The 10,424-nt window shown below is 33.7% G+C and overlaps 2 protein-coding genes across 2 annotated transcripts; one reads left to right on the top strand and one right to left on the bottom strand.

Annotated features, from left to right (window-relative positions):
• The first annotated feature begins 329 nt into the window (after positions 1–329).
• LOC108483357 (uncharacterized) lies at positions 330–3,629 on the top strand. Its single transcript, XM_017786709.2, has 8 exons — positions 330–674; positions 757–887; positions 985–1,062; positions 1,138–1,182; positions 1,271–1,315; positions 2,040–2,091; positions 2,228–2,324; positions 3,160–3,629. The coding sequence occupies exons 1-8, from the start codon at positions 380–382 to the stop codon at positions 3,323–3,325; spliced, it is 909 nt and encodes a 302-aa protein (XP_017642198.1). The 5' UTR covers positions 330–379; the 3' UTR covers positions 3,326–3,629.
• Positions 3,630–4,003: 374 nt separating this feature from the next.
• Positions 4,004–9,846, bottom strand: LOC108483356 (uncharacterized). Its single transcript, XM_017786708.2, has 7 exons — positions 9,251–9,846; positions 8,967–9,164; positions 7,066–7,338; positions 5,790–5,895; positions 5,448–5,566; positions 5,133–5,309; positions 4,004–4,794 (listed from the first exon to the last, which is right to left on the bottom strand). Exons 1-7 carry the CDS (start codon positions 9,545–9,547, stop codon positions 4,030–4,032), a joined length of 1,935 nt encoding a protein of 644 aa, XP_017642197.1. The 5' UTR covers positions 9,548–9,846; the 3' UTR covers positions 4,004–4,029.
• Positions 9,847–10,424: the final 578 nt, after the last annotated feature.

The raw sequence follows: 10,424 nt of genomic DNA, 5'->3' as shown, positions 1-10,424 counted from the left end.
TGGCAGTGTACAAACCTCCTAAAAATATAATTTTATTTAAAATAAATTTTTTTAATAAAATTATATTTTTAATTTCTTTAAAATAATAAAATTTTAATTTAATCTTTTAAAAATTATAAATATATATACTATTAAAATGTATTTTACTATGGTAAAAAATACTAATTATAACGATTTACATATGAATGTATTTCATTTCGGGAATAAAAAAAACAAAAGAGAAATTGTATAAAACATAGACTTCTTGAATTAAGAAAAGCTGTAATATCTTATTCACGTGCGCCTCACGTGATTTCCGTCGTACGTATGAATTTACCTCAAAACCACTGCTTTATATATACAATCTCCCAAGATAGGCTCCACAGCCTACACTTTCCCCATGTCCAATTCGCTGTCTCCTTCTGTCTCTCACTCATTTCCACCAACAGTGTCGCACATTCGCGCGTTCCCCTTACGCGCCACCATCTCCATTCCGATCGCTGTCTCGGCTCGCACCTATCCTTCTACTCTCCACCGTAGATTTCTCTGGATTCCTTCTCCGATAATGAGCTCCAACACGAAACTTGCCGCGACTCAGCCGGAGCTGTGGCAACTTGATGATTCATCCGATTTCGAAAAGCTCCTCTCGCCGAGCGGTTACATCTCTATCTGCGGCTTCGGTTCCCTTCTCTCCGGTAGGTACAGTTAGCTAAGCTTCCAACCTGATCTTAATTGATGATCATCATGATTCATTGATCATCGCTTAATTGAGAGCAGAAAGGAGCGCACGAAGTACGTTTCCGAATCTATTGAACTTCAGAGTAGCGAAATTGAAAGGATTTAGGCGTGTCTTCGCTCACGTCGCCCCAATTTTCTTCGATCGTGGCATCGCCAAGCCTGAAACCAAGGTTATGTTTGGATACTGAGAATTCAGTGGAAACTTTGATTTGAAACGTTTAATTTCTTTTTCATGTTTTAAAATGAATTTGTTGCTTTTTATTGTAGGAGATATCAAGCTTAAGTGTAGAGCCTTGTGAAGGGGAGACTCTAATTGTTACTGTTTTCGAGATTCAAAAATCTGAGGTATTGCATTTCTATTCCAAATTTTTGAGTTGAATAATTTCAACTTTTACCTGATATATTGCTATGTAAAATCAGATTCCAGCTTTCATGGAAAGAGAACTCGAATTCCGATTTCTTGCTGTAAGTTTCTTCTTACTTAAATTTTCGTGCTAATTGCTATCCATTTCTTGCTCTGTGAATATGGAGGATTGATTTGTTTGTTTTACAGGTCTTGCCTGAAACACTTGATGGAGAGCCTTTTGCTAATCCAGCCGTATGTGAAATTTGTTCAATTTACTTTACCACTTTCATTTTCTTGAAGTATTTTGTATTCAACACCCATGCTGGACACATATTCGAACATAGATAAACATGCTAATGCATGAAAATGAAGCATAATACCAAATTTAGCCACTAAGGTTTACATATTTTGTCACTTTAACCTTAATTCTGTTCTTTAGATCATTTTTGCCCTCAACCTTTAGATTTTAGTCTAATTGCTTCTTGTTGGACGGAAAAACTGACTAAACTCGTGAAATTTTAACGTCATTGGCGTGGTATCTCACATGGCAATTTAGTTGTACAGTTGTACTTCATTACTAACATAGATAATATTTTAAAAAAACTTTTATGATTTATTTTAAAATTTTTTGAATTAATTTTTTTTTAAATTTTTACGAAGTGCACGTGGAGTGCCACATGAGTTGTCACGCCAGTGTTGTGAAAATTTTAACAGTTCAATTAACTTTTTCATCCAACAAAAAGTGATATAACTAGGGTCAAAGCGATAAAAAATAAATCAGAGTCAAAGTAACAAAATAAGTAAACCTTAATAACTAAATTTGTCATTATGCCTAAAAAGAAATGAACGTACTCATATTACATAAAATACATGCCAGTAGTCGACACTTCCGTCCGAAACTGACTAAGATAACTCATGCCTTTCTTCTTTTGGGATTGTAATTTTTATGCATATTTGCTTGGAAATATCAATGTAGGTGCTTTGTACTCGTTACAGTGATGAGGAGTTCTTTCAAATTAGATGCAAAGGTTAAGTTTTTCCATTAGTTATTCTAGTTTTTTTGTGACTTTGAGATTCTGAGTGAAAGAATATATACTTTTTTTGCTAACCGTTTATGCTGCTTCATATTCATAATGTGTAACAGAAGCTTATGCCTTTGTGCAGGAAATAAGGACATTTATTTCCAGCACTACGGTCGATACAACATCGAAAAGATTTGGCGAGATGATATCTTGCCGTGCCGTGTATATCTTCGACATTGGTATGTACTATTGCAATTCTTATGCTGTAGTCCTACATCGTACAAAATATTATGTTCCTCAGATTCTTATTTTCCTTGAAGTGTATATCAGTATGAAGATATGATCTTCTAAGAATCTTTCAAATACTTGAAAATCTAAGGGAAAAATAAATAGAATATACCCGTGGCGCACATCTCTATATCCAACACTATAACATAGGGAATAAAGCATGTGATGAATGCAGAAACACATTGCTTGCTAGATTTGAAATTTTTTGTAAGCCATCTGAAGTATGAGTTTCATTTCTGTATTTCTTTGTGGTTTGATACTTTGTTCAAGCCAAGCTGAGCCCAAATATTAAAGGTGTAATCAAGGCGAGCTCGAGTTTGAGCTAAGCTCAAAATTCAGAGCTCAATTCTTGGCTAGAACTCAATCGAATATCTATTTTAAACTCAAGCTTGATTTGAGATATAACCAAGTTATTTGAACTTGAGCTCGATTAAGTTCAAGTTTGAGCTCTACATCAACTAGATAATTAAACAATAACGTAATTTAATGACAAAAATATTTAAATATACATTAAAAAAGAAAAGCTTGATAAGGCTCTTCAGCCGTTTGAACCAAGTGTTACGAAGCTTGAGCTTGGCTCGATAATTACCGAATTGAGTTTGAGTTTTTTCAGAATCATACTCGAGTAACTTGTGAGCACCATTGTCTCATTTATACCACTAAGTGCACCAGAGTTTTTGTCTAAAAAGCATTAAATTGCTGATTTGTTCATTCCTGATACTTTTTACATGCTTAGGCTTAAGAATTTTGGTTAAGCCGAGTACATACACATTTGTTGTATTCTAGTGTGTTGGCAGCTAAGAATCTTGGTGATATTGCTTACAATAACTTCTTGGATCATACTTTCCTCGGAGACCGAACGACCACCATCCGGACGTATTTGGCGACAACTGGTTCAGGCATCATGGAAGAGGAGCCTCCGGAATCGCTGAAGTCCCGCTACGGTGGCTGATATCATCGTCAAATCGACAGGTTTATCCTCTTGACCTTTCTATATTTAACCATATTTTGGGACCCGATTAGTAGAGCTGCCAATATAGAATTCTTTTAATGAATCATTCTTTGCTTTATTGTTTGCTCCCACTTCAACTGGTCAAGGGATAAAGTAGAGGGTTTATTTCATAACTTTTTAGTTAATTTACGGAGAAGAAAATTGTGCTATTATAATAACTATAATAATTCTGTTTTATATTAAATATTGTAATAATTAGTTTGGTAATTTTTAATATATTGAAAATCGTAACTTTACACCTTAAGTTTCCAAATTTTGATTTATTTTCTTTGATTTAAAAGCAAAGTTTATATCCTAGTTTGAGAAATCCCCAACTAAAATTTTCATTTTCTTACTTCACCCATGGTTATCCATTTATGTTGCATGAAAGTTAGAAGTGTAAATGAGACAACTAATATTCACAAATTTGTCTCGAAAATATTCTATTCAAACTGCTTGAAAGCTTAATCAAGCTTTTCATTTGAATATATTTTTATTTTATCAAATTATAATTTTACTCTTTATTATATAAAGAGCTTAAATATGAATGAGCTTGATGTGTCGAGTAACTTGAAATTATAATTTTATATTTATGATTACCCCTTTATTTTTAGTCCCCCTCTTGTACCAAAAACAAAATACGAAAACCAGCAGTGTGATTCCCTTTAACCTTGTAAAACATCAAAGTTACAATCCTCTTCTTTTTCAAGTTCAATAATTAACAATTCCATCATTTTCTTATACATTGGCATATAGTGATCATTAATCATGGTTCTTGATAGCCGGATCTTACTATACAATTCTCTAGGTGTTTCATATATACGAACCTTACCGTTGTTAGACCCGTCTCCGTTGCCATCACCATCATGATCATCTAGGACAGCAGCATCTGATGAAGGAATGGCAACAATATGCATAATTCTACCCGGAGGATAGAACCGGAGGTTCTCTGAGGCATCCGAGGAAGAGATTGCACTTCTAGTTTCTGATGATACATCTGCAGTAATGACATTCTCCTGTTCCGAAATTTCTTTTGCCGCAGCAGCTTCTTCGGCACGGCCATGAAGATCAACTTCGCTCTCCTGCCTCTTAAGCTCTTTCTCAAGTTCATACCACAACTCACCGCCCACAAATTCGTCTGTGGTAGACATAGTAATACCTCTATCCATTTCAATTAGGGGTTCGTCTTCATCGGTGTCATTGTGATCCAAACCACCAACGGTTTGCATTTGCTTTGCTGTGACCACTTCAGTCACAAGAGCTTTGGAACTTGTTTTAGATTTTAATGAAGGTTCGGTCATATCATCGCCTTTAGCATTCGATCCCGAAACTACATTCCGACGACGAGGACCAATGCAAGACCATGAAGTTAGAGATGAGCGGCTTCTTACAACAGCTTGAGCAACATTTTGAGCACCTTTCATGACAACCTATAGTGTTAAAAACGAAACAATCCACCCATTATACCAAAAAAACTGGAAAATCTAGAACTAGATGCAATTTAATTTGGTTCGGGTTTTTTTTTTTTTTTTTTTAAATTGAGTCAAGTGCCCATAATTTGTTGAAGAGTATAAACAGATGGTATTTGAAAGTTTCTTTTTATTAATTTAGAAGTAAAATATTATTATATTATATAAAAAAATTAGAAACTAATCGAAAATTAAATAAAATTAGAATTCAATTTGATTTGAATAATTACGGTTTTTTAACTTAGGCACCAAAAACCAGATCAAATATAGAAATGCGCATAAGATTGTTATAAGTTTACCTTAGTGCTACTAGAAACCGGTCGGAGAAGGGCACCAGCACCGGCAACACTAGCTTTTGCAGTAGCCATCGAGGGAAGACGTGAACCCAGAGCAGTAGCAGAACGGTAAACAACATTAAGAACCTTGGTTCGTTCAACTTGATCCCTCAAATCATTTAACCACGAGGACGCCGTAACCTGAGTGTAAATGTCGGATACAATCAGAATTTTTTAAGTTGTTTCATGTATTTGGAGGATACTCGAATCGAAGTTGGACAAGATGACTTCGAAAGAAACGAAGAATTAGAGCAAACATTGATTAACAGCGAGAAGTACCTCGGTGCGAAGATCATCAACGGAAGCAGCTGAGAAAGTAGGCACCAAATCAGACCCATTGATGATAGTTGTAATGAAGTGTTTGCCTGATTCCGCTAAATCCCATGTCATACACGCAGCTGCAACATTAGACAGTAGTGTAATCAATTTCTTAGCCTCATCAAGCATATGATATTTGAACCTTTTTCTAATCGCAAAAAGCGTTTGTGATTGGATTTAGGTACAAGTGTCGGATAGAAAAATGTGTCTAATACGAGCATGGCTTATTGTGGAAATGATGAGGATTTACATCATTTACACTAAGCTTAGCTATGAAACGATAATATGTTGGAATCGTTTTACCAGGGGCAAATGTAAAACAAGTGGTGGAGGCAGCAAACTCTTTATGTTCCCGAAGAATGTAGGTTAGTAATGCTGCTGTACCACCTCCAAGCGAATGCCCCACAATCTGACAGTAAATGCAAATATTACAAACACAGTTCTAAATATCATTTCCAATCATCCAATTAGAAAAGAACATAATTTCAACAAAAATAAGGAGGAAATGGCAATAGGGTGGGGCGGGGTGGGGCGATCTTTTCCTCACCCTGATCCTGATTTGATATACCCTCAGCATTACTTGATCTCAACCACCTCGAAATTAAATATTAATTTACCCGCCTCGAATCCAATTCAGAAAATCAAACTATATTCAACTCCAACCTAACCCAAAATACCACAATCTTTTTCTTAAATTTTTTACTTTTTTGTTATTTTTAATGACAATATTAATTGTTTTCTAAATATAATTATGCTAATATTAATATAACTTTTATTATAATTTTAAACTAACATTATATAAAGGGTATTTGGGTAATTATTTTGGGGCACTAGCTTTTCTTAAATCCAAACATCTTGACTAATTGAAGAATTAAACTGCCCCAAAACCTAATTTTTCTAAAAGAAAAATCCTATCGGATCGGGTCAGAACTGTCGGGTCTGTTTTATTTTTTTTGCCATCATTAGCTACAGCTAAGTTCAGTAAGGCCATACTTCAAGGAACAAAATAATAGAATTTAGGCATTAACAAAATATAAATGATATCAAATTTCTAAGTGATATCAAATTTTTTAACACTATACTCAGTGGTGGAGCTACTAAGAGATCTAGGGGACCGTTGCCTCCCCAAGGTCTCAGATTTTTCAATTTCCCCTTTATATACATGCTGTGACCTTCCCAAATATAAAAATAGATCCCTTCAATATTTTTATAGTATTAAAAACAATATTTAAAAAATTTGTTCTTGATAAAAATAAAGGAATTTTTTTTTTGAAAAAGTCAAATTTAAGGAGTAAAAATTGGAATATAAAAAGAGCGTCTCCACTCTTAGCACTCGCACTACTTTCTCATCTCTTCTCCTTATAAAAATTGGAATAAGAAAAAAAAGTTAAGTAGCATGTCTAATTTTAGCTTGACCCTCCTAAGATTAACATCTTGACTCCGCCAATGACTATATTGATATCAAAATTAATGCTATAATTAGAAATCTTGGTTTTTCTTTTTCGAGCGCGTGGTAGAATTTTAGGGGCTTTTTTATTCATGGAAGGAAAGTGGAAAACGAAAACAGTTGGCAAATTACCTTAACTTTGTAGTCAGGGTATTGAGCAATAGCCTTGAGAAGGCAAGGGGCAGTGAGCTTTGCAATCCAACGAGCAGCAGCCACCATTCCGCAATGCGCATATCCTAAGACGAGGTTGCTAACCCCACCATCATGTAAAACTGAATGGTGGAAAGGCACCACTGCACCTGTTGCTGCTGTTAGTGTATCTTTAATGCTGTGTGTACCACGTATCAATAGAAGGAAACACTTCGAATTTTCATCACGTATGATGGTGAATGCTGGTTTCATAAGCTGCAATTAAATGTTCCCAAAATAATTAATTGAAACACATGAAAACAACGCATGCCACATAACTATCCTCAGTAACATAAAATCCAGGTTGGTTTTGTTGCTAACCTATGTTATTCAGTATGAGTGCCAAATACAAATCTTTTTTTAAGTTTTTCAAGTATTGACATAACGATAATTTAGCTCCTAATGTTTATTTATTTTGTGATTTTGTCCCTCATATTCTTTTTTCTGGATATTTTGTCAATTTGCTTTGTTTCGAACGGAAAAGCTAACTGAATTATTAAAATTTTAACAATATTGATGTGATAACTTACATGTCAGTCTGAATATACTTCATAAAAATTCAAAAGAAATTAAAAATATATATTAAAAAATTCAACAAGATTTCAAAAAAGTTATTAAATTTATTTTAAAAATATCCATATTAATAATAAAGTGCACGTAAGCTGCCACGCAGCTCTCACATCAATGCTATTAAAATTTTAACAATTCAATTATTTTTTATCTAAAATAAAAAAAATTAAATAAAATTTGAAGGTTGAGGGACCAAAATAATCCAAAAAAAATGAGAGCTAAGATGACAAAATGAATAAATTTTAAAGCTTAAATTTATCTTTATGCCTTCAAGTATTTAATGGGTTCTTAAATGATCATATTCTTGTACCCATATCTAGATAAACATAGGATACTAAGTTAACTACCTCGAGTATGGCAAAAGTTAAAACATTTCTACCTACACCAAAGAATAGGAGTTCCGTGTGGATATGCAAGCCTATATCGACACAATGAGAGATGCTCTTCTGGTTCTAATAAGCTAAAGCTCGTAATATCTTCCAATTTAATTAACTAAGATTTGGAGATATCGGCAATTTAAGAAAAGTATAGATAATAATAACAACAATAATAATAATTTTGAGGGCAATAGGCAATCTTTTACGTCCTCTCATTCTTTCCCCCACAACTAAGACTCGTTAGATATGTTACCTTGTGCTTAAAGTTAAGATATTCATTAAACCTCATGTGTTGACCTAATAGTTAGGATGTTCATCACCTCAATTATTGTCTAGGCTCAAGTCAAGTTAGTCGCGTTGCTGGTAAGACTTTACCCTCATTTCGTAATTCAAAAAAAAAAAACTAATATATTCATTCAGTATCCCTATTTGATTTCAAGCTATCCTAAAACATTTACTCATTCAATGACTTAAGAACTAGGAAGTGAGGACCAGACATGTAAAACGAGTACATAATATGGATCTAACAAGTAACAACACAAAAAGTTTTTTTAATAATTATCAAGTCTAACTTGAATTTGAGTTATTGATTTAGCAAATTTTAAATATTGTAATATTCAATTCATACGGTTGGTGTGCCTAATCGAGGTTTATATTTTAATATATTTTTATATTATGAAATTTTAATTTTATTATATAGAAAAAGCTTAAATGCAAACTCGAGTAACTCTGATTAAAATTTAAATTGAAATCAACTCAAATTAAATATCAACTTTTGAATTTCGAGTACAACTCGAGCTTACCTGCTACGCTAAATTCATCTAAAAAAAGCTTTCATTTACATGTAAAATTAAAACAATAAACAAATGCTTTTAAGTTTTTAAGTGAATAACATACCCCTGCTTTAGGCTTATGAAGAAGAGCATCTTCCTCTGAATAACCTGCAGAGTCTAAAAACACCGGAAATGGCTTCTTCGAAAAAAGCCTACAAAGAGTTAACAGCCTTAGCAGATTATTCAACTCCTTTTTAATCTCTTCACCCTTAAGTTCCACACAATTATCACCTGCATATACACTTGCCACTTCGAAATTTCCCTAAAAAAAACCAAAAAAGAAGTTATCTAATACATCACTTTTTATCTTAATCTCAAAACGAAAGTGTGCGCTGGCATTTTACGAACCTGTCTCCGCATGAGATAATTAATGCCAAAAGCCAAATCGCCGATCGGCCATTTTCCAAGAGTCTCCGAGTAGGTGAATCGGAGAGTCTCCGATATCGTAGCAATTGCTTCGAGCCACGTAGCGGGAGCTTGAGCTGGTCTCCTAACAATTCTCCGCTTTACCGATCTGCTCGATTTCGATAAATCCTCGTCTTCTTCGCTGCCTACGCCGTCGGTTTTAACTTCCGATTTCCTCAACCAGACGAAGTATAGTATCACCGCCGCTCCCGCCGCCGTCGCCATTGTTCCGGCGGCCATCGTATCAGCTTTTCCGCCGGATCTCTTTAGAGAAACTAAGAGGAAATCTAAAATAAACCGGCGCTGATTCCTGAAAAGGACATTGAAGGATTCAATAAATTACGGGAACGGAGGTGTTTCTCCGCCAAATCGATGAGGGCTTTTTCGTCAGTTTGTGGGGAAAAAATAAAACTACGTTGTGGAATTGAAAAGGCTCTTTTTTAAAGGGAAAGGATAGGAATTAGGAATTTGAGAGGGCGCGCACGTTAGGCAAACCAAATGCAATTATTCTGTCTACAAATAAAAAAAAAAACAAGGTGTTATTTAAATATTTGACAAATTAAAAATTTTAATATTAATAAATAAATTTATAAGTAATGTAGATCTGTTTAATGATTAAGGTGCTGTGCTGAATTTTTAATGTAAAATTTTAATTAATATTTAATTTATAAATATATGGGTAAACTATTAAAATAGTCACTTATATTTTAAATATTACGTTTTAGTCATTTACGCTATCACGTTGTAACATTTTAATCACTGAGCCGTTAATTGTCGCCGACGGTGCAACGGTAAGCTAACGTGGCACGTTAAGTCATCATTTCAAACAAAAATTTTAGGTTAATTTATACAATCTGTCCCCAAATTTTTTCATTTTGAGTAATTTAATTTTTTTCTTTTATGTTTTTTTAACTTTTTTTTCTTTATTTTCATTTCTCTTTTACTTATTCCTCTGTTACTGTTTCCTCCATTCTCCATATCTTTTAACATAGTTTTTTATATTTATTTATTTGTTAAAATTAGTCCCTATACTTTTTTTTGAATAACTTAATTTTTTTCGAGTGAGGCGAGCTTGTGTACTAATTTTAACAAATGAAAAACATAGAAAAACTAGGTT

This window comes from Gossypium arboreum, chromosome 1, assembly GCF_025698485.1.
Source record: "Gossypium arboreum isolate Shixiya-1 chromosome 1, ASM2569848v2, whole genome shotgun sequence".
NCBI classification, from domain to species: domain Eukaryota; kingdom Viridiplantae; phylum Streptophyta; class Magnoliopsida; order Malvales; family Malvaceae; genus Gossypium; species Gossypium arboreum.
This window is presented reverse-complemented; position numbering and strand designations above follow the sequence as displayed.